Here is a 22,529-nt window from a genome sequence, read left to right on the forward strand (position 1 = left end):
AGAAACTAAAAGTACATACTTTACAGTAATTCTAACAAATAATTGAGGGGCTAATCCTGCCTCTCTCTAGCATCAGGCCACAGGTTTTCGTCAACATCACATCTAATGTTCTCTCTTGCCATGCACCTATATATATATATATATATATTTTGTGTGTGTTCACTAACAAGTCTAAAACAAGACACCTGCTTAGTCTTTCAGCTGAAATTGCAATCAGCAGTGTTTGAAAGGCACAAGGCTGAAATCTATTCTGTTTTGAATGTGTGGTTCACAGTTTTGACAGCAGTGTGTTAGCATTTGAACAAAGTGCTGTAAATCCACAGTGTTGTGCAGGTTGTGGTTAAAGTCATGGGATAAGTGTGTAGAGTTTTGAAAACTGTGTTCAAGCAATGAAAAATGAACTAGAGTTTGGTCCACATGAGCTGCTGCTGTGCAGACTGTAGTTAGAGTTTTGCACATGTAGTTCCAGTTGTGCTTACTGTCGTTTAGCAATCGAAAAAAACTGTAATTGGAAGACAGTCTATGAGAAAAAGTTCAATGTGTGGATGATTTCATTATGAGGCAATGCTTCAAGTTCCACACGAGTCCATTTGACCATTTCACATACAAAAAGCAGCAGATGATTACCGTCATAGCTCTCCAGTACTGTAAATCACTTAAAAGATTAGGAATTCTTGGAACTTGATGTTGGTTTGTGCACTTGAAGCCTTAAGTTCAGTTTATTATCTTCCACATAACAGCTCCAGGGATGTCTGTTTTTTTTTCCCACGGGCAAAGAGAAGCTGTGTACTATGGATTCAGGTCAGTGTTGGTAATCTGAGGGTCCAAGGCAGCAGTGATAGCAGTGTAAGGCCTTACCTCTAAACTCTGACCAACCTCAACTGTCGGATCCTTTCACAGCCGTCAAAGCAAGTAACAAAGAGCCACTTGGAAATCATTTCAGTCAAATTTGATGCTCAATGAGAAGGAAAAAAAAAATGATTTTTTTATCATCTCTATCCCATTCAACTCTCCAACTGACAAGTGATAATGCATATATCATAAAAGTACAAACAGCTGGTGTGCTGAATTACAGAGGTTCTCATGTGGAAGTTTTTAAGAGATGTCTATCTGTACAAATGCATATTTGTGGTATGAACAACTTACTGACAGATCAGTTCAATCCAATATGTGAGGGTGCTTTATACTGGAGATACAATCAATTACACAAATTACAGGACAAAAGCATTGCTCCTCCTGAGGCACGATTAAGCCTGTCCTGCATCAGGTCAGTTTTGAGTGCATGAATGGTCATAAAATGAAGAGGCTGTGGTGACAACACAACACAAAGCAGATGGGACATAGGACAACAGAACATTAGAAAATTGCATCAACCATTTGGTTGTAGTATGTGTAAAATGCATATTCTTTTTTTAACCTACCCCATTCAATCCCCTTTCAGCGCTTACTGCTGCGACATGAGGCACTTATCTGTAAATGTGGACAGGACCGCGCACATGGGAAATACTGTTGTCTTATGTGAGTTTTAATGAATGTGAATTATAGTAATAGTAAAATTAAGAAGATGATCTGTTGTCGAAGTCAAACCTGTTTTTGACCTTTATCGCACACCATGAGTGTCACTCTCTACCCCTAAATTATATTAATGATTATATTGACAACCTTGATACTGGGATTTATTTTCCTCACCCACAGGCTTTATGTATAATACAATATTAAAGTGCTAGATTTTAAATGGGGAAATTATCAAAATTGCTGTCAAGGAAAACGGCTCATTTCCATCAGGGCAATTGACCGACAATAATTCAGATGATACTTGATATCTTAAAAAGTGAATCTATTGAAAATAAGTTATTGGCATTTGTAAACCTGACAAAATGCAGTATTTGCACAAAATCTGGACAAAAACAAAGAGTACTGTCATGGTTTCTTTGGCAGTATTGCCCTGCTAGGTCTACAGGGACTTCAATACGGTGGAACGCTCCAAACCCCTTGAAATCCTTGTAAATTGTTGTGTGGGCTGGTGAAATCTCTCTTCCAGCCTTAACTCCTGGTCTTAAGGCTATTGGTGAAAAATGCATGATTTCAGCAGGTCAAAGGTGGCATCACTGTTGGCTGAGAGCAGAGGGTTGCCGGAGAGTCTGCAGTACAGATTTGACTGTAGGTAAAGACAGCAGCACTCTACCTAGACTTCCTCCGGCACGGTAGCAGCCATATCCCAGCATACCCACCAAGGCGCCCTTTATGACCGAGCGCAGCACCCAGCCAAACCGCGAGGGAGGCGCCACGCTGCGGAGGGGAGGGGCGGACAAGCACAATGAGCAGCTGTGGGATTCAAGACAGTTCGGAAAAATGCTTATATCACATCCGGAACTCACCTCATGATTTCATTAATGTTGAGCTGCTTCTCCCAGTTTCGCTCTATGCCGGGAACGTGACCCATCCCGACAACGCCGACCACCACAGCAGGCACTTCTGTCAGGAAAAGAGAACAGAACAGTCAAAGCTTCTACAACCACATACTCGGATTATTTATGTCATCAATGTGTAGGACACCACGGGTCTTCTGTTGACAGACAAAAATCAATCCTCGGATGCGTTTTGGACAGATTGGAGTGTAAATCCAAAAGCCCTCAATGCTCTGAGACTGAAAATGCACTGCTAGACGTAGACGACACGATTCACAGAACACGAGTCCTGTGCTCTCACCATGAATTAAAAAAAGTTTTGCTCAGTTTTGCTGAGTTCTCACTGTTTTTGCGAGATAAAGGTAAATCACACTTTTTTTTTTTATATATGACACAGCATTTTCATTATCAGTCTTAGTATCATTCACGCCACATTGCCTTACCGGATGGTCAATTGTGCTATGTCTTTGATTATAGATATTAACTGTAGGTTGACATGGCTTGATTCTTTTAACAATAAACCTAGAATAAAATTACAAATGTACAATTAATCAATAATGGGCGATAGATATTTAAAAACAACAATAAGGATATGCACTTGAATAAGAATATATGTAAATATGAACCAATACACATATGTGTGAAATGGGACAGAACAGAATTAGAAAGCTAAACATCTACAAATAAGAACAATGTGTTATGATACGCACTGAGAGCAGTGCGGGGGGCCTCCACACAGCGAGTAGCCTGGCGCAGTGTGTGCGTGAGGTAGATGTCTCTTTCAGCCACGATGGTCTGGTGCAGAGCCGGAAACTCGCCGATCATCTCCGCCATGGTTTGTTCCAGCAAGTCCTTCTGTTTGCACTTCTCTACGTCTTCTTTACTAAAAACATGACAAACAGTCCAACAGAGTCATTGGTTGTCACATAGGAAGTGGTAGACTTTTTACTTTTTTCCGTTCACACAGTACTAACACGTACAGAATGAGGAACAAACAAACTAAAGTGTGTATTGCAAAATACAGTCAGTGTTCTTTTCTTCAAAATTACATAAGTCTGTATTCATTTATTTGAAGCATCCACTTGTAAAATGTGAATGCAACAGGCTAAATTTAATGATGGCATGATGGAAACATAATTTTATGCTAAAAGCTTCAATTTAGATTTGAAAGACTAATGTGGTGAATTTAAAAGATGTGTGGGCGCACAAGTTTAGATACAGAACACACAGGAATGCAACTATGTGTGATAATTTTCATTTTTCATGTGGTTCTTAGATATTGAGAGGCTAACCACAGTGTGCTGTGAGCAAAACGAACCATGGTGAGCTTTTACCTGATTGGATCTGACAGAAAGCAAAGACCCCACGCCAGACGGGCCTTCTGCCACAGACTGAGGGCTGCAATGGCCCGCTTGAATGTCACAGGGATCGGCCTGTCCCCAAGGTGAAATCTACAGAATGGCACTTGTCCAGCCTGTGTAAAAAAGAAGAATAATTAAAACAAAGGAATAAAATGAACCGACGAATCTGAAACCATCTGCCTCTAAACATCATACACACTTGGTTTGGGTGAAGAAACGATTCAGATTGGCTGCTGGGTGTCCATTTATGCTGATAATGGACATTTGCTAAGGAGTTCCAGTTAAAATGTCTGTTGACCAATTTAAATCAATATCCTGGCGCTTATTGACTCACAAGCTTTAGTCTCACATGCCGTTCGCTTTTCAATTCGCTACCTCAGGCCGCAGACAAGAGTACACAAGCACTTATTTGTGAAAATATTGACAGTGATTAGGAAACAATGACATGGCTGTATAGCAAGCTCGTCTGGCTACTTTAGCATGCTGTAAAATTAGATTTACTGTTTGGCGCAATGTTATTGACTTAAATATTAAAAGCTCAACGTTGGCCTTCTGGCTTGAGGCTCAACAGAAGGCATTATGAGCTGAGCGGACTGGAAAGATCTTCCTTTGCCAAGTCGTATCCATCCGATTTGGAAGAAGTAAAAAACATTTGCATTTCCAAAGAATGATATGGTGTGGTAATGATAATTGTTTCTCAGGATCTTGGTACCTACCTCTTTGAAGGCCTCCCTAAACTCTCCTCCGGGAGCCATGCCCAATTGCTCAGTGATGTGAGCTGAAACTTTGAGCAGGAGAATCTGCATGAGGCCAGACATCAGCCCATTCTAACAAACACAAAATTGGAAAATGTATGTTTTTAAATACACCGACAGTAGTGCACTGTATGTTTTATGCAAAACCAAGTTTTAGAAAACCAAGACGACAAAAAAAGGGCACAGACACTTAATCCTGCTTGAGATTGTAAATTCTGCCACTCACAATGCCAGATCCCCTTAAGTGCTTCTCTCCAGCGTAGTACAAGAACGGCTTCAGATTGCAAAACAAAGCCACTAACGCCGTATAAACAGTTCCTTCTTAGCTATATTTGCTCTTGCGGTTTTGCACACTAGCATTATTAGTAATTCCCATCATTCCGAAAGCCTGACCTGTTTAATGGCCTGCTGAACCTTGTCCAGGTTGATGTCTTTGGCTTCCCTCAGCAGAGTATTCTCGTCCATCTTAAGCATGGACACCCTGTACTGGCACAGCTCCACCACAACAACGTCTGGCTGCACAGCGCGGATCGTCTGTGTGGGGCAAAGGAGAGCAGTGGGTATGTCAGATACGTGACAGACACAGAATTGGAAAGCATAAGAGGGAAATAAAGAGATAAATAGCAAATGGGTAGCATGCAAGGAAGAAAAGACAAATACAAAAATGCAACGTATTTAATGTACAAAACACCAGATTATGCTTGGCAAAAAGGGAATGCTGATCTACATGTAGATGAGCCAAAGAAGCATTAACAATTTACAGCAATTTTCCCCATTCAGGGAGCTACTCAACTATTTTGCTGACAATTCACAATACATCGCATTTAAAAAAAAGGGTGTCCGTGGCAGAGTCTACTGCACCGATCCTATTGTATTTTCTCACCGTGGCCACATCCTTTTTGCTGCTGTCACTGAAGTGGGCAGTGCCCACCAGGTACAGGAGGCTGCCATCAGGAGCAGTAAGGCGGGACACCGTCTCTGGGAGCTCAGGGGATGACTGGCGGCGCTGGGATCGCAACTGCCAAAGCAACTCCATTGCTTCACCGTCCGCTACACAGGACCAGCAGAGATAGTTCTCAAAGAGACACAAAAATACAGCATGCCTACGATTGTAAATTTGACTATAAAAACTGTAACATTTTGGTCATTTTCAAGCAGTATTACATTTTAGTTAGCTACAATCTCAAACATTAGATACAGTATGAGGGCTTGGCTGCACAAGGACAGCTGAAGAGAATATATGAGAGTTGTTTCCTTTCCTATAAAAGGCAAACATAACTAATTTACTACCAAATTACTAGGTTATAAAATAATCTAGAATCGGTGTCCTTTTTTGTTTTATATTGGAAGCTTCTATTGTGACTTTTGAAACATGTTTTAAATTCAATGTTCACTCCTTTACTTTATCTGTGTTGGTGTGAACCAGAAAACGTTTCATCACCTGTAGTTCAATCACATGTAGTGTTAGGTAGTTATTTAACAGACATTTACCTTAATTCAAATATTGCAGAATATTTACTTTAACACATTAGCTATGGTGCTTGCAATTCAGGTTCTTAAGACGTGACCAAGATAAATGTGTTACAGTTAGAAAAAAGCTAAAGATAACAATAAATCATATTTTGAATAAAATTAACATTTTGCATTAAAGAGACTTGAAAGAAAAAAAATACAATCTTTAGCATTGAAACAGTATTTGAAAAACAAAAACCACGTAGTTACATAGCTCTGGAGGTAGGCAAGGCAGTTCCTCTTCTAGTGCCTCCCCAGATGGAACGATCGACTCATCCTGTGAGACATGAAAACACCAAACAATATCTTAGAGGGCTGAGAAGTGCAAGATTAAAAGATCATTTCTGTCCAGGTATAGAAACGTGAGCTGATTGCACATGGTTAGGTAAGCGCGCGCACACACACACACACACACACACACACACACACACACACACACACACACAGTGTTACAAACCTCTGAATTGTTGTCTTGATCCATGTCTGGAACACTGGAAGCTGCGTGTGACAGAGAGCAGGACGCAGCCATGTGTCACGGTGAGACGTTCACTGACGCAGCTAGCGTTAGCTGGAGCGCTGCTGACTGATGACGTAGCTTTAACGTCCACTTGCGTCCAACTGAACGTAGCAAGCACTACAACGTTAATGGAGAAGTAGCGACGGTCACCGATGTGTTATGATGAGGAAGGATATATCCCACTAGACCGTTATTGCGACCAACTAAACTAACGTGAGCAACACATAAGGTTTTTACCGCTGAATAAGAAGTGACGCTCTAAAACTAGCTGACGTTGTTTTCAGTAACATCACTTGTTACTAAAAAACTAGCTTAAGCGCCTCCTGTGGACACTTCGGTTCGGCTAACGTTAGCTACCCGGATGATGATGAGAGCTAACGTAAATTCAAGCTAACTTAATGTAAGCTAGTAAGTCCAGGTAAAAATGTCCTCAAATGTAACACGTCGGAACAAAACGACTTCCCAACAACAAATCCTGGCATTATCGGTTACTAAATATTGGGTATATTATACAACGGTTGTGTAAAAAGACATATGCGCAACTTACTGAGCAAGCCAGCCCGTATGTTAGTGTGCTCCTCGTCAGTACAGTGGTAGACACTGCTCAGTTGAACGTGACAGCCGCAGTGCATTCTGGTACATGTAGTGTACGGTTGCTGGGACATTCAAAAAATGTTTAAAGTGAAAATGTTTTAATTACGCTGCACTATAACATTTCACACAGTACAATCAACGTCTGGACTCTTTTCTCCATGTTTCCAACTAGCATTGTGACTGTCACAGATGTACGTCCTCAACTGTCTCAATGTTCAAATCTACACAGAATATCGGTTATAAGCAGAGCTGTGTTTCAACATATTACATGCTCTCTCACACACACACCTGTGCTAAAAGTCTTAATTAAAGTGCTTTTAGATGCATTTAGTGTGCTTGAGCAAACTAACAAAGAGTTTTTTGTGCCAACCTGTGTCATGACAATGAGGTGGTGCATTCTCCACCAAATGATTGCTCGTCTAAAGTGTATGTTTACTGAATCCCCATCCAAAAAATGATGACTACGCATAGGTGTATTGATTGTGTAGGTATGCCCCTGACCACAGTACTACTATCGTTTACCATAGATATGCTGGTTTATGTCAGTCAATAGAGCTCCTTTATTGATATTCCTTTAATCACGTATGCAGCTGCAATAAATGTGTATGGAGATGTTGTGGTAAGCACCCATTCTCTCTTTCAATTCCTTCCCTTTGAAAGCAGTAACACACCTTAATGTTTTGCATCCACACCAAATAACAGACCTCCTATTCTAACTGTATTTCTTCTTAAAGCAGATGTTGGCACATTGAGAGACAGGACAACTACAGAGAGAAGATGAGATTGTTTCCCAAGATGGCAATCAAAGCATAGTCATCATGTGATAAACCTTCCAGGGGCGTATGATTCATCATCAACTCATCACTTAACATCACAGCACTCCCACAAGAAGCCGGAAGAACACAAAAGTCCCATACTGTACTTTGTGTCCAGCTTATTCGTCATATTGAAGCTGCTGTTACAGTCTCCAAAAAGAAAGTTCTCTGCATCACTGCATTTCTGTCATAGATATCTGGTTCCGTCGGAAAGATCTGTCGGTTTCTCCAAATAATATTTTAGTTCCAAGTCACCTCACTACCCCACCCGTTTGTATACTTCTGCAGATCCTCTAAATGAAATGCCAATTTACTTATTATTAGTAATGACGTGCAAAATGTCGAAGATCTGATAAACGTTCCTAATCAACTGTGAAGTGAATATAACAAAACCATGAAACATTTGTTGTATTTGTTTGTAACACCCCACAAACACACCATATACAGTGTCTATACACGTACAGTGTTGTGTGAAATATGATGCTGCAAGCGCATACCTTATTGCCACAAATATATTGTGATCTTTTGCATATTTATTGTGCAGATCTCAACTGTATTGCGTGAGCTACCTTTCTACTTGGCTATCGGGATAAAGGGCCAAAGCATTGTCATATGTGTTTAAAATACATTTCTTTTGAAGCTATAATGCAGTCTTCTTTGCAGATATGTAAAGTGTCTGTCTTTTGTTCTTTTTTTATATTAATTTCTTTTCATTTCTCATCCTTTCATCAAGCCTTTCACTTATAGCTATTTGACCCTGCACTGTAGCACCCTGTTGAATCCCTGCTGGTTTCATTGGAGGCTGTTTATCTGTACACAGTCATCCTGAGACATGAATGTGACATCATAACCTACAACAACTGGTCAACGCACAAATGTTTATCCCATCCTCACTGAGTAATTATCCTAAAAGTGAAGGCTGCTTGCTTTTACGACTCGGGTTCCGTGCCGCATCCTCACCGTCCAATCCACCCGTCACAGACGTGTGCCAGATTAAGAGTGGAGGTGGCTGTCGATGGCTGTTGACGTGACATGGCGGCCATGTGTGCAGAGTGTGGTGTAAGCGTCCTTCTCCCTCTCCTCCTTCAACATTCCCCAGCGGCGATGAGCTCCACAGCTCTCTCCGCGAGTCTGTCCCGACGCTGCTCCTCGTCCTCTTCTTCCTCAAAGAGCGTGTGATGTATACCCAGCAGCTGGTGTGTCGGGGCTCTGGCAAGGCCCGGGGGGTTGCACTCAGGGTTTTCCATTTGTGAGAGAGGCTCCCTTGGAGGAGACGGAGAAGGAATTGGAGGAAGAGGAGAAGACTTGGGACTGGAGGGATCCTCGCTGGAGGGAGGGTTCGGGCTGACGCCGTTCACGTACGTTGTGGTGGGTAGTGTGATTGTAGAAAAGGCAGTGTTCGTCATTTCTGGTGAGCAAACCTTGGTTTCTGGAGCAGGAAGTAGGAGAATAGAGATCGGCGCATCGTCAGGTGAAACCCCGAGAGAACAGGCAGTGTGTCGCCTTCTAAGAAAACCCACAGCTGTACTCACATTCTCTATCATGGCTATCACGACAGGCTGCATTTTAAATATTTGTTTAGCAAGTGGAATCTAGCAGATATAAGAATATGCCGTTAATATCATACCCGTTGTCTGGACCAGTCTGTAGTCGCAGAAGGTGTAACTAGACATGACGAGGAGCTGCATACTAAAGCCCTTAATACACAAGGAAATGTGATGAAATCAACCTTGAACGGCAAAGAGCGAAGGAAAGATCACGTACCTGTAATGGCACCAGACACATGGACAATAGTGTGTGTGCCTTCAAGAAACACTGTTTTCATGTTGTGCTCTGAGGGAAGAGGATCGGCGGGTGAGGCCTCCACCTTGGGCTTACGAATGGTCAGCATGTACGGATGGACGTCCAGAGAGAAGTTGCGAGTGAGCTTTTTCTCCATCCCACTCAAATCTGCGATTCAAAATGAACAGTCTGACTTAAAAGGAGAACAAAACAGAAAAAAAACAGGTCATCCAAATAAGTGAGCTTCTAGAAACAACAGTTGCTGAAAGACGCTTAAATGTTTGTTGGAGCTGAGATGAATTGTGGGTTTGTCCCTTTCAGGGTTACACATTTGATCCATTGTTAATACAAGAAAACCTATGGGCACAGCTTTAAATCAACATTTCAAAGCACTGCATACCTTTTATTGCAGGATATTGTGTGCTCTTCGTATCCAACATTGGTGCGATAAAGCTGTCTGCCACTGTTTTTCTTCTGACTGGTTTGGGTTTTTCAGGCTTGGTGTTATTTTCCAGACGCGTCATCCCAAGAGGTTCCTTTACACAAGACAAGAAAAAGCAGAGACAGGTTGTTATTTCAGTTTAGGGCCACTTTGAGAAAAATAATTCAAGATAATAAATGACAGTATATAATAGTCGATAGTAAATGATTTTTGATGAATTGAACTCGGGCTTTACCTTGAACGGCTGAGGGAGAGGATTTGAGCTTGGGATCCACTTCATCTTTTTGCGGGGCCGTTTGATGACCAGCGGCTCCACAAACATCTCTCCCACCCCAAGATCGGAGGGGTCCATGTTGGGATCGAGGGTTTGAATCCCAGAGTCCCTCACGGTGGGCGTGGCGTCCTGGTTGGACTGTGCGAGCGCAGCCAGCAGCTGTCTGACCACGTTGTCATACATGAGGTCGCTCTCATTGGTGATGAAGTCCAGCCGGTTGAGCGACTTGATGTGGTCCCGGTTCTCGTTGCAGAACATGGCCAGGATGTTGATGTCACAGAACTGAGACTTCTGCCAGCGGCGGCGCGTTTTGATTCCAACCTTGTGCAGTTTGTCAAATACAAAGTTGGACTTGCGCACCACAAACAGGTGCAGCAAATTCACCAGGATGATGAGGTTCATGGTGCAGAGCAGAGAGATGTCTACTGCCGCCATGATGCGCTGCAGCTGCACCGCAGGCAGCTTACAGTTGACCCTGAGCTTCAGCTCACTGTAGCTGCTAATGTCTGGGGGCTCGCCCAGCGCACAGGTGAACTCGTTCTGCCGCTGGCGGGCATAGTAGGCGCTCAGGTAGGAAATGGGGATGGAACTGAGGCAGACTATAGCCAGGTGGCGTCCCAGGTATAGCTTAGCCAGAAAGTTGCTTTGACCCCGTCTCTCCAGATATTTCTCAAACAGGTTCTGCTCGGGGCTTTTCTCCTTCTCTGCGTTCTCTATGATCTCCCTCCTCTCTCGCTCCGTTATGCCAGGTCCTTTGGACTGGATCTGCTTCTCGATCTTCGGCGCCCGGCCTTCGGCGGCACGATGATAGCAGTTATCAATCTCTTGAAGGAGGAAATTGAGCTCTGAAGTGAGCCGCGTCGAGCCAAGGAACTCCCAGCCCAACGCAGGAATGTACATGATTCCAGCGAAGGCCAGCAGGGCATAGGGCAGGAACTTGTGCTCAAACAGCGAAGGCCAAAGGTGAGACTCCACACCAGGTACGGCGTCCCGCAGCTCCGTCCAGCAGTAGCCTCTTGCATAAAGTGCCTGGTCTCTTGTGAAGTTGTGTGGTGTGTAACAGTATATGGACTCCTCTGAGGACAGTACACATACACAAGAATAAGCCCAAGCATATACTTTAACATTTATAATATTTAAGCTCATCATTTACATTGAGTGTATTATTTGATAAAAGAACGCTACGTTGAACCTAGCTCCTATTTTCAGAAACTCACTCCTATCTCCTGTGGAAACTGCACACACAAAACGGCGCTGAATGCTGTGGTTGAGAGTGTGAGCAGCTCTGCATGGTGCAACGGATGTTTAAAACCTTAGATTTAACCTTAGGGCTCACCTCTTCACACTGCGTAAGATAACAGTTCAAATGGGGTCTCTGTGTTAGAGGCAACATATTCACATTACCTAGCAAATTTTTTCATCCACGTGATCTGTTTTTTTCTTCTTTTTATCAGCGCTGCATCTCAAAGAATCTTCTGGAATCATTCGTCTGTTTAGCCCTGGGCGTCACTGATAACACTGATGATGATCAGCCTGGCTCGGCTGGAGGAACTGGGAGCACTTCTTCCTTTCAAAGTTGTTCTCGATCGGTTCTATCTGGTCTAGCGCTTATTTGATTTAGAACTTTGGTATCGAATAAAAAGTGTAGCTTATTGACGATGTATTACCACCACGTTGCTGTAACGATGCAGTGCTCGCTATCTAAATAAACTCATCACTTGCACTGAAGACTATTAGAAAATGTCTTTTTTTCAAAGTCAGTGTGTATTCGTTTAATTTCCAGGAGAATATGCGCATTAGTTGGTCTAAGTCAAAGATGGAAGTAGGATGGTGAGTCACTCAAAATTGAAAAAAAAACACATGGGTGGGGAAATACTGAGGAACACCCGTTTTTTTTTTTCACGCTCAGTCCCTGATGGTTAATGCTGCTATGCAGAGAGCCTGACTCAGCAGTGAACTCAGATCTCTCCCATCGCTGCCAGGCCTCTCCTCTTCCCCCTCCTGTATGCGGTCGGCCCTGAAGCCTTTCTATCCCGCTCCAGCTCTCTCTCTGTCTGCTCTCTGTAAATGCTTCCTCCCATGCCTAATCTGCTACATACATCTTCCTATCGCTGTCAGTCACTCAAAATATACAGTCGCCGCTGGCGCTTCGACAGTAAACTGTGGCGATGAACCCCCTCTGGCGGCGGAGGTCTCACCTGCAAAGTTCCTTGTGAAGACGAGGGTGACCAGCAGGATGGGGATGATGACCGTCCCGATGGTGACGACTCGATCGAAGGGCAGCTCCAGTTTGAGCTGCACCATGAGGCCGGCCAGCAACCCGCCCCGCTCGTCCTGAGAGGAGCCCGGTAGGATCAGCTCCTTCAGCTTCTCGCCGGCGAGTAGAGCCGTGGCCATGTCTAAGTTTTGATCGAGGATGTTCTGCATCCGGAAACACAGAGGGAGCGCACTGCAACCTCCCTCTGGACTGGCGAGGAGACCAGAAGCTCCCCGCTGAAGTTAAATACTCCTCAGCACAGAGTGATACACTCGCACGAAGACACACACACACACGGAAATGCGTGGCCAACGTCTGTCGCCATGTGTGGAAGAGCAGCAGGTCGTACTGTGTGAGTCTGCGTTCAGAGCTTGGGTTTTTTTTTTTTACGGTTTCCCAAAACTCCTTTCTGTGGGGTGGACCATCGTGGCTGCTCAGAGGCGCTCTCCTCGCTCAGAGTCTTTAATGCACAACCCAATGTTTTGTCCCATGTCTACAGCGCCTGGCCTCAGGTTGAAGAATGGGCTGAGTTTGGGAGGCGTGCGTCCCTGTGATCCCCAGAGACAGCGGTCGCTGGCTGAAGAGTTGTTAAACAGCCTTCGGACAGGAGAAGCTCCGACCAGTCGTTTCCTGAAAGAAAGTTGGCACAGCACAGTACGTTAAATTGCTTCTTGTTTTTAGTAAACATAGTAAAAGTACAGGTTTTTCATAAAACATATACTAAGTAGGTGAATAGTAAAACCACCTACAAATGAGCCGTATCGTTAATCGTCTCACACCATTCTCAGGGAAGCTCCTTTGTCCTGTGTAATGCAGTCATATGGCCTACTAATCCTCACTCTGTGACCAGTGGAGTGTGTGAATGTGGTCACATCTCAAGAGGGTGTTTGACTTTGCTCGAGCAAGGATAATAAATGTTGAAATTAATTTTTTGGGAATTTGCCATCCTGGATTCACAAAAAAAATGACAAACCTTTTGTGGGTGTAAGAGCCATTATGCTCTCTTTTTGACTGTTGTAGTTCCACTGGAGAACACTGGGTGGAGTATGGGTTTAAGGTGTATATAGATAATCAGAGAGCAAGGGAATGGGGGTGTTGGGGAAGCAAACAGTTTTTGACCGTGAGGATCAAGGGTAAGGATCAAGAGTCATGGTGCATCAGAACTATGGATTGTAACATGTTTGAGCATCAGAACTGAGCAAAAAATAAAGAAGATAAAATGCAGTATTGGACTGGAACTGGATTCATTTGGAACCACGCGTCAGATAGCCCTACAAAACACCTCTACTAGTGACAAGATGGTAAATTGTCGCTACAGTGGGGTTTTAGAAATGAACGACTGTATTACCTTTTGACACTGACTATGCAATTTCACAATGGATCCCCCGCGCCTCGCTGCACTCCTGGTGGTCGTTGTCTTTGTGGAACCGCATGTCCCCGATGGGATGTCAGCTGAACCCACACTGTGAGAGCTTACCTGAGCAGTAAATTGGTGACCTGCTCATTTGACTTGAAGGTTACGTTAATGCCCTCCGGGAAGAGTGTGTATACATCAGCCCCTCCTACCAACAACTCTCAGTCTTTAGCTTTCCTTCTTCCCCTTTTACTTTCTCACCACCTCCTCTAAATTTATCTTGTGATGCAAAAATACATATGTTGGACAGCCTCAAAGGCCGAGCCCTTTAAACTTACTGTCTTACGAGTACAGGGGATGCTGCACTGTGAGGAAGATCATGTTGAGAGGAGTTCTTAGAAATATCATCAATAATTCTTAAGGCTGCATGCACAGGCTGACAACCTGCAGTCATTGGTGTTATAAGATGTCCCTCATAACAGATTAGTACAGTACAGATTTTACACTGCGCTGTCCAGTGACTTTCAAGATAACTGTACGCACCCTGTCTCATAAAAGTGGAAATACTTCTGTGCTTAATTTAAATTTAAAAGGGTGCAATAACATTTAAGCTTTTTGTTTTGAACGAGAGGGAATCCCACATTCTTCTGCTACATAGCGCATCCCGCTCGACTATGACCAGCACAGCCGCACCACAAGAGAAATAGAGCTGAGCCCCGAGACAAGAGCTGAAGGAGAACTGTCCCATCCATTCCTTATTTATCAGATGATGGCCGAAGAGGGAAGAACTTTGTCAGAGCCCTTGGATCCAACACTAGCTCCCATACATTCAGAGAACAAAACTAACAACTATGGCAGACCACTGAGAAGGATGCAGATATACAAGACCACAGCATTCTCGTGGTTTTTTCTTACTTGCGCCTTATCAGTGAGTCCCTATGAGAACACAGCGAAGGACATTTCATCAGAGGATCATTGTGTTCAAGAGCCCTGAACTCTGTTAGTCCAGAGGCATGGCATGGCAGCTGCCCAAAGATGACCAGCTGTTTCAGCACCTGAGCGGCGGATAGCTCCCGAATAGCCAGGCGGGGGACGAGCCGAAGTCTACGCGTGTGCGTGTTTGTTTGCGCGCGTGTGGGTACGTGTGCATGCGAATGACAGAAGAGGAGATCCTCTGGGTGGATCTAGTGATGCACAATAACAGCATCACCTGTACACACTGGAAACCAGTAACTTACAGCACCGGGGGAAAAAAAGCCCCCCCGCACTGTGCGGTGCTGACAACGAGAGCCGTGTGCATGCAGCAGGGGGAAATCATCACAAATACAGAAATCCACTCACCGTGTCTCGCTGCATCTCCCGGGGTGGTAAGAGTTAATCTGCAGTGCGGGCGAGAAGCTACAGCATGTATCCGAGCACACCGGTTTGTTCCGCCTTCCCCCCCCCCCCCCCCGCCCCCGCCCCCCCCCCGCCCCACACACCCCCCTCACACACACCACCAGGACCCCTCCCTTCTGCAACCCGCTCCTCTCTCCCCTCTCTGCCCCGCCTCCACCTCGGGAATAAGAGATGAGATTCTACTGTTCAGAGCGTCAGCTTCACATTCACAAGTGCCAGGTAAACGGAGATGATGCAAAAATAAATAAACTACGGGATAAAGGATACATCTAAATCATACTTGTATGTTCATATGCATATCATATATTATAAACACATAACTAAATCATTTTTGAATCATTACCATGGCATCAACAGTGATGAAATACCATAAATGTCTCTTTGAGAGTGCTAATGAAATGTCTATTTATTAATTAATATTTAGCTACAGTTTAGTTGAATAATTACCGGCTGTCATTCTAATCCCTTGTTTACATTGTACAACCTAACGGCACTGGCTATTTAGCAATAGGTTCATCCAGCATGACCATCATCTGGTGGGACTGACCCACCAGGAAGATGATAGTCCTTCAAACGCTTTAGGTGTGACGAACATCTGGGTGTCCTGGTTCAGTAAGTTTGAAATAAAGTATACCCTTCTGCAACTGAGAGTGGAGGAGCCATGAAATGTGGAGACATAAGAAAAATAAGTGTGGAAGCACAATGCATGCATTCAGCACTACGTCCTGCTTAACAAGGCTTGATGTCTCCAGCAGCATCGTGAGCGCAGCCACAGGTCAGTACTCCATCTTCAGCCAGCCGGTTTCTGCCGGTTGGGGAAGCCGCACCTCACTACGTCTGCTTCCAAATATAGACTGTCTCTCTCTCTCTCTCTCTCTCTCTCTCTCTCTCTCTCTCTCTCTCTCTCTCTCTCCTTTCAGTACTCAGTGCTCTACACAACAGTGTGAACAAAAGCTGAACATTTTTATCCTTCATTAAAGTATAAGCAGAGCAGTTGGATTGCTGTCAAAAGGAGGTATTGAAAAGTTGCCACTAAGGGTTTCTTTGTCATTTTGGCAAACCAAAACTGAAATTGCGTTTCTATAAAAACATGCATAATGTTTCAGTGTATTCCTCAATGCGTCACCATGGCCCTCTGAGGCAAAGCTGTACATATAAGGGAGCAAACCATCACACATTATAAATGAACAATACTTTTTTAAATTTAACTGATCTGTAATACACTGTTGCATTCACACCACAGCGCAGAACACAAAGAACACAAAGATACAAACTCACGGACAAGAGAGAGCAAAGACAAGTCAATATTTGAAAAGGGAATCAGCAAGAAATAAAATGCACCTTTTCATTAATGCAGACGAAATAGCATCCTTCCATTGATGCCATATACATTTATACTGTAAGGAAGTATTTTCCTCACAAAACTATGTGTTAAGGCCTGAGTGTCAATGTAAAAACTACAGGAAATGCTTCAATGCCCAGGTCACATAATTCTCACTACAGTAAGCAGGAAAACATTATATAAAAAAGACAAACTATGTGAAAATGTGTAAAATGTTTAAAGCATTATCATATTAATGAAAATAATAATAATCTTTAAAAACTCTCTTTCATTCTTTTTTTTGGTGTTATTTATTTCTTTCTCTTAATCTCCGGACACATTGCAATTGCTTCTTCTTTCTTCCAATGTTTTATTTCCACTTGGACAACAAACTTCCCCGTGTTCTGTTCACTGGGCCATTTGCACCACAACTGCCTTCCAGGCTCGGTCTTTGTCGAAATCCCGCAGCGTTCCACTGGCTGCTTGCTGCTGAGGGAGCAGAGCAGGAAGAGAGAGAAGAAATTTGAGATAAATGATGCGTGAAGGATGAGCAGCACAATATGTTTTTTTTATGTTTCTAGCTCATCTATTTTTATGTGCTCATATTTAAATGTCCTTTACTTGACCTAGCTGGTGAAAAAACATATTAAATATAATTCACAAATATGATTTATAAACACACAAATGCCTATTGTTGAAGGTGGAGATACAGATGGGTAGGGGGGGGGGGGAAGAAAAACAGCCTTTGAAAGATTTGTGTCCAGAACCCCTGCTTTACCCGCTTCACCTCGTAGTAATGGGCCGGGGTTTGCATGCGGTCATCGTACTCTGGAGCCCCCATGCGGAGCTGGCTCTTGTAGGAGGCACAGTGCACCACAGTGGCTGCAGTTAGAATTGCCTGCACCAGTAACAGCATCATCAGTATCAGCAGCAGGATGTCGTAGGATTGCTGTACGCACACACACACACAGACTTATTAGATAATTCTGAACGAGATTTTCTCATTGATGAAATGTGTTCCTGTATTTCTCATGCTAAAGAAGCCGAAGGCTGGATACCTGGTGCCCTCCGCCAAACTGGTGATTTGTTTTTACTTCATTACACTCACCTTGGCCGTGGGCACATCATGCAAGAAAATCTCTATGAAGTTGATGACACTGGAAGAAAGGAAGCCAGAGGCTGAAAAGAGCAGGGGAGACGTCACACTGCTGATGGCAATCAACACCTCCACCTGAGAGACCCCAGCAACAGAGACAAAAACAGGTTGTAGAAAAACAACATAGACTTGAAATGCTGTTATTGATGATAAAACAGAGCATTCTCCTGCATCAACATGCATCAAGATACTATTTGAGACTCTGGGAAGAGAGGTTTCCCATGTTACCTCTTACTGAGCTCACTGTGACTCACAGCTCCAGACAGATTATTTTAACTGATCACATCCATCCATCACATGAATCAAGCGGAGTTTTGTCTTGTACTCACCAGACATCTGTTGGGGTATTCTGACACAACGTGACTCGCAATAGCACTTGGAAAACACTGCAAAGGATTTCAAATGAGATAGAAAGTCCTGTTATAAGGCCACGTAGGGATCTCAGTATTATCTCTGTACTTAAACTTAAAAATATTCTACTTAAAATTAAAATTTTAGTTAGAAAAACTCACAGCAACAAGGATCCAGAAAAATGTGACGGACAAGTAGGGGCCGGGTAGCAAGGCGTCCATGTTGAGAGCAATAATTCCTCCAAATACAGCAGAAATGCCCACAATTACTTCTATTACCTGTAAGACACATTCCTCAGTGATGGTTAGGCATTGACCAGTGAGAAGTATCATAAGCGACCAAACTACTCACAGAATAGGCTTTCAGGAGTCGAGTTGGGAACACTGCGGGCGCGACAACCACCGATCTGTCATAGGTCACCGGCTGAAGGTCGAACAAAGGTTAAGAGGAGTTAGGATGGAAGAGGAGGGTAAACGAGGAGACCCATCAGATGTGGGCTCAAACGCGATCGATCAATCACTCACTCACACACACACACACACTCAGTCACACACACACACACACAGGCACTAATACACACCTTCCTGTGGCAGCAGCAGTCCTCTGCGGAGCGGGCCGACAGGATGACAGTACTGGCCATCAACACCTCCAGCAAAATCATCAGGATGAGGTTGAAGTTGATCTGAGGACAGCCAGGGACACAAAAGTGTTTTCCTTTGAAAAACAACTTGATCGTATGACGTGGAAACCCAAGGATGGTTAGTTCTTATTGCGTCGATGCATTTACATTGACAGCAGAAGGGTTCACCACCAGTTTACATCCGAACCAAACCAGGCACGTGGTCGTCACCGCAAACGTTGACACGTAGACCACCTGGAAATCCGATACCTTGAAAAAAAGCAAGAAAGAAAGATGACACATGACCTCCAATTAGCATCAAGACTCAGTTGCCTTGAAGAAATTCAATTATCAATCCATCAAAACATAATGATTGTGTTGCCTTCGTTGTTTACTCACCGCAACATGTCTGTTCTTGGCGATGGCAAAACTGACAATCGCAGCGGGGAGGCCCTGTGAAGAACGGCTGCCAATGAGCTGCTGGATTACTTTTATTTTAGCAAACGCTGTCGTAAAGCTTTGCCAGAGATCTCGACATCACGGAAGAGCTGAATATTCATGTGACGGTCACTTACAGAGCCTGCAGCACAGCGTAGGTAGTCCATGGCAACAGGAAACATGTTTCCCAGGTACAGAGAGAACCCAGATGTGATGAGCAGACTGCCCTGAGGACACACACACACACACACACACACACACACACACACACACACACACACACACACACACACACACACACACACACACACACACACACACACGTACATGCAAATACAGAGACTCAACAGGTAACACAACAATGTTGATATTCCCCCTTACACACACAACTGCTGACATTTGAAATACTGACAGGCAGCAAAACCATCACATCCCTCCACGTCCATTTTAATAATGTTTACAGATTTCCTCAGAGTAACTTTGCCAATGCTTTCGATTAGAGCTTTCACATTGTAAGGCTCATCTAAACGTGGAAGCACAAAACAAGACCCTTTTTGTCACCATGCCACTCATAGTTTCTAGATTGGGATACTGACTCATCAGGAGAAGAAAAAAAATGACCCCAACCCCAGAAACTTGCGTGTTACGGCCTGAATAGAAACACCCTGTGATGTGCCTCCCCCGCTGCTTCTCCCCCTGTCCTCTCACCCCTATGAGGACACTGTAGAGCCAGGCCCTGTAGCTGAAGCAGGGGTGCTTGAGAGGCTCCGGCTGGGCCAGCTGCAGGTCACTGGCCCTCACGTCCACCGTGAAGCTGTCCCGCTCGGGCCTGTACCGCTCCCCCCTGTCCGCTGTCCTCTCCCCTCCCCCCCCGTCTCCCCGTCTCCCCAGCGTCCCACCGCCCCTCTCCAGCGTGGGCATGTGGCTGTAGGTGAACTCCTCTCTGGCTGAGAGCTCGTCGCACTGCATCGTCGAAACAGCTGGGGGGGGGGGGTTTAACTTTGATGATGGGATGGGGGATCGCCGGGGAGGGAAACAGCCTCTGGGAAAGGAAAAGAAATTGTGAAAGCCGCGTAGATGAAGGACTTGTGTCTTCTGATCTGTATTCAGCATGTTTCTTCAATGCTGTGCTCATCAACGTGACACAATGGGTTGATTTTCAGAATGAAGGTGGCAATCAGTAGTACTTCAACTGGGGAAATAAGGAAATCAATACAAAGTGAATCGAGCCAACAGGAAATGGGCCATTAGGCTGTGAATCATGCCGTATCTCAAAAAACAGCCCCCCTCATTTAGTCTGCCTGAGCAAAGAGGACATCACTGTTCCCTTCCTCCTTTTCCCATGACGCTCCCTCAGGACTCACCTGTTGTTGAAGTATTGTCCAGCTTGAGGTATCCTTCTGCAAATGAGATTATATCACCAGATAGAGGACAGCTTGTTTTTGTCTGCAGCTCCTTCTGCACCCCATCTCTCCCCCTCTCACCCACACTCTCTTTCACCCAAACTCCCCTCCTCTCTCTCTCTCTCTCTCTCTCTTTACAGGACGTTTCTCAGTTTGGAAAAGTTTTTTTTTTTTTTTAGCCCTTCAAAGCGTGCAGCTAAAACACATGGCTCTTGTGCTGCCAGACTACTTTGTGCCAAAGAGAGAGCGCCTGTGCATGACAACCAGGGGACAAAAAAAGGGGCTCGCGCTGGGGGCAGAGTTATTTGGGCAAACACCCTTTTTGCACTCCCATTTGCACACACACACACACACACCACACACACACACACACACACACACACGCACGTCGACCCACACGTAACTGAACAATAGGCGCACAGTAACGCACGCATGGCGTCACACAACCACACATGGTTACAATTTGCAGTCCACAAAGCTGAAGAAATGAAGCAGCTACGGGGAGAAATTCACTTTTACTGGTGGTGTGGAGTGACAATGAATGGGTTTTTCTGCCTTAATGGTGGAATGCATGCCCCTGTTGGGTTCCCCTCACAACTTCCCTTGTTGTTACTCAGCGCTCTACAGTTGCAGTTCACAGCCCAGTAAATTAAGATGCCCAGCAGTGCTTTAGAAAAGCTTAGTCACGTGGTCTCCGGACATCTGATGATGGATGATTTTAAGAATCTCTTTACAACACATTCAGGACTATAAATCCTCTTGGATGATGACATGTTGTTTGGGTGTGTGTGAATTGTGTCAGTGTGTAAGCATGTACGTGGATCTCAGGGTTCCTCTAAGTCTCACAAAGCATAGCGTTCTTAGCTCAACATTGTTCCCGGGCGCTGGTAACCATGGTGACTCCTTAACAACCCGTCCCTTGCCATTCTAATGTCTCTGCCCAATACCAATCACTATGGTGCAACCGTTCACTGGGGACATTACGGGGGATGTTAGGAAAAGCCCCAACTCAATATCTGGGAATGTAAAAACAAAAAAAGCCTGTCTCGTTCACACACACACCAGTAATGTGATGATGAGAGTTCATCATTTTCTTTTCTCAATTTAAATCAGTATTATGTTTGGCAATTGGGTTTCACTTTAGCAAGCTGGCACAAAGTCTAGTGCCTAAAATACCATCATGGTACAAATGAACATCTGATAAATAAAACACTGAAATATGAAATAAAACCCTTCTTTACTCAGATCAGCATCTCATTGAGAACAGCGTTACAGAGGGACACTTTGCCAGAACCAGGAGGTTGGAGAACAAGGGCCCATCTGTTATCTGTGCACAGCTTTGGTTCTCTCTTTGTACTTCTCTTTACATGTTTCTTTTCCCCTCTGATTTCCCTTACACTCGTCTGTCTGTGTCTGTGTCGACCCCTCCGAACCTCCAACTCTTTGTACTGTCCGACACACCTGCAGACCACTTTGAAGTGTCGCCTTATGGATCCCCCAGACAGTGAAACGACAGGCCCTTTAAAATATGAGTGTAAAGCCCACTGACTAAATGTAGGTGTTTTCTAACAAGCCGTAAAAAGTGCACATGAATTTGTTCATAATTTGAACAGAAATGAATATCAATAATTTAATAATGTTGGAAATCAAATTAAAATGGGGTGTGTTAAGAAATGTATTCACCGTTCATTTTTAATGTAGAAACTCTTGGCACCTACATTAATTTCCTTGGAGAGTAGTTCTACATACTGAACACCAGCCAACCCTGCATC

General features: G+C 44.2%; 3 protein-coding genes across 7 annotated transcripts; all 3 read right to left on the minus strand.

Moving 5' to 3' along the window:
• Positions 1–960: 960 nt before the first annotated feature.
• trabd (TraB domain containing) lies at positions 961–7,196 on the minus strand. 3 transcript variants are annotated; one of them, XM_037450706.2, is made up of 10 exons: positions 7,101–7,196; positions 6,494–6,670; positions 6,247–6,313; positions 5,408–5,574; positions 4,918–5,058; positions 4,486–4,596; positions 3,743–3,882; positions 3,119–3,291; positions 2,379–2,475; positions 961–2,289 (listed from the first exon to the last, which is right to left on the minus strand). In XM_037450706.2, exons 2-10 carry the CDS (start codon positions 6,563–6,565, stop codon positions 2,106–2,108), a joined length of 1,152 nt encoding a protein of 383 aa, XP_037306603.2. In that variant the 5' UTR covers positions 6,566–6,670; positions 7,101–7,196; the 3' UTR covers positions 961–2,105. The 3 variants fall into 3 exon arrangements, with proteins under 3 accessions (XP_037306603.2, XP_037306602.2, XP_037306604.2); XM_037450705.2 differs by having other exon boundaries at positions 6,494–6,534; positions 7,101–7,185; XM_037450707.2 differs by having other exon boundaries at positions 6,494–6,654; positions 7,101–7,172.
• A 95-nt stretch (positions 7,197–7,291) lies between these two features.
• On the minus strand, positions 7,292–15,499 carry panx2 (pannexin 2). The gene is made up of 6 exons (XM_037450703.2): positions 15,413–15,499; positions 12,659–13,347; positions 10,422–11,536; positions 10,145–10,280; positions 9,727–9,912; positions 7,292–9,391 (listed from the first exon to the last, which is right to left on the minus strand). Exons 2-6 carry the CDS (start codon positions 12,885–12,887, stop codon positions 9,048–9,050), a joined length of 2,010 nt encoding a protein of 669 aa, XP_037306600.2. The 5' UTR covers positions 12,888–13,347; positions 15,413–15,499; the 3' UTR covers positions 7,292–9,047.
• Positions 15,500–17,012: 1,513 nt separating this feature from the next.
• Positions 17,013–20,898, minus strand: mlc1 (modulator of VRAC current 1). 3 transcript variants are annotated; one of them, XM_037452418.2, is made up of 12 exons: positions 20,719–20,898; positions 20,063–20,396; positions 19,492–19,581; positions 19,316–19,369; positions 19,085–19,186; positions 18,878–18,979; positions 18,649–18,720; positions 18,459–18,575; positions 18,276–18,332; positions 17,899–18,021; positions 17,578–17,739; positions 17,013–17,276 (listed from the first exon to the last, which is right to left on the minus strand). In XM_037452418.2, the coding sequence occupies exons 2-12, from the start codon at positions 20,321–20,323 to the stop codon at positions 17,199–17,201; spliced, it is 1,218 nt and encodes a 405-aa protein (XP_037308315.2). In that variant the 5' UTR covers positions 20,324–20,396; positions 20,719–20,898; the 3' UTR covers positions 17,013–17,198. The 3 variants fall into 3 exon arrangements, with proteins under 3 accessions (XP_037308315.2, XP_037308313.2, XP_037308312.2); XM_037452416.2 differs by having other exon boundaries at positions 17,013–17,279; XM_037452415.2 differs by having other exon boundaries at positions 17,013–17,279; positions 17,569–17,739.
• Between the last annotated feature and the right edge of the window lie 1,631 nt (positions 20,899–22,529).

This window comes from Pungitius pungitius, chromosome 6 (assembly GCF_949316345.1).
Source record: "Pungitius pungitius chromosome 6, fPunPun2.1, whole genome shotgun sequence".
Classification (NCBI taxonomy): Eukaryota; Metazoa; Chordata; class Actinopteri; order Perciformes; family Gasterosteidae; genus Pungitius; species Pungitius pungitius.

What these genes read in the sequence shown, in the direction of transcription:
- trabd (XM_037450705.2), bottom strand. Translation starts at nt 7,185, where the DNA reads ATGCACTGCGGCTGTCACGTTCAACTGAGCAGTGTCTACCACTGTACT. An exon ending in TTAGGGAGGCCTTCAAAGAG is followed by an intron (nt 3,883 to 4,485) that starts GTAGGTACCAAG and finishes TTTTTTACACAG; the next exon opens with GCTGGACAAGTGCCATTCTG. An exon ending in GGCCCCCCGCACTGCTCTCA is followed by an intron (nt 2,476 to 3,118) that starts GTGCGTATCATA and finishes TTTTCCTGACAG; the next exon opens with AAGTGCCTGCTGTGGTGGTC.
- panx2 (XM_037450703.2), bottom strand. Translation starts at nt 12,887, where the DNA reads ATGCAGAACATCCTCGATCAAAACTTAGACATGGCCACGGCTCTACTC. An exon ending in CTTCACAAGGAACTTTGCAG is followed by an intron (nt 11,537 to 12,658) that starts GTGAGACCTCCG and finishes TACTGTCCTCAG; the next exon opens with AGGAGTCCATATACTGTTAC. An exon ending in CTCTCCCTCAGCCGTTCAAG is followed by an intron (nt 10,281 to 10,421) that starts GTAAAGCCCGAG and finishes TCTTGTGTAAAG; the next exon opens with GAACCTCTTGGGATGACGCG.
- mlc1 (XM_037452415.2), bottom strand. Translation starts at nt 20,323, where the DNA reads ATGCAGTGCGACGAGCTCTCAGCCAGAGAGGAGTTCACCTACAGCCAC. An exon ending in ACTGCTGCTGCCACAGGAAG is followed by an intron (nt 18,721 to 18,877) that starts GTGTGTATTAGT and finishes TTCGACCTTCAG; the next exon opens with CCGGTGACCTATGACAGATC. An exon ending in AATACCCCAACAGATGTCTG is followed by an intron (nt 18,022 to 18,275) that starts GTGAGTACAAGA and finishes GGGGTCTCTCAG; the next exon opens with GTGGAGGTGTTGATTGCCAT.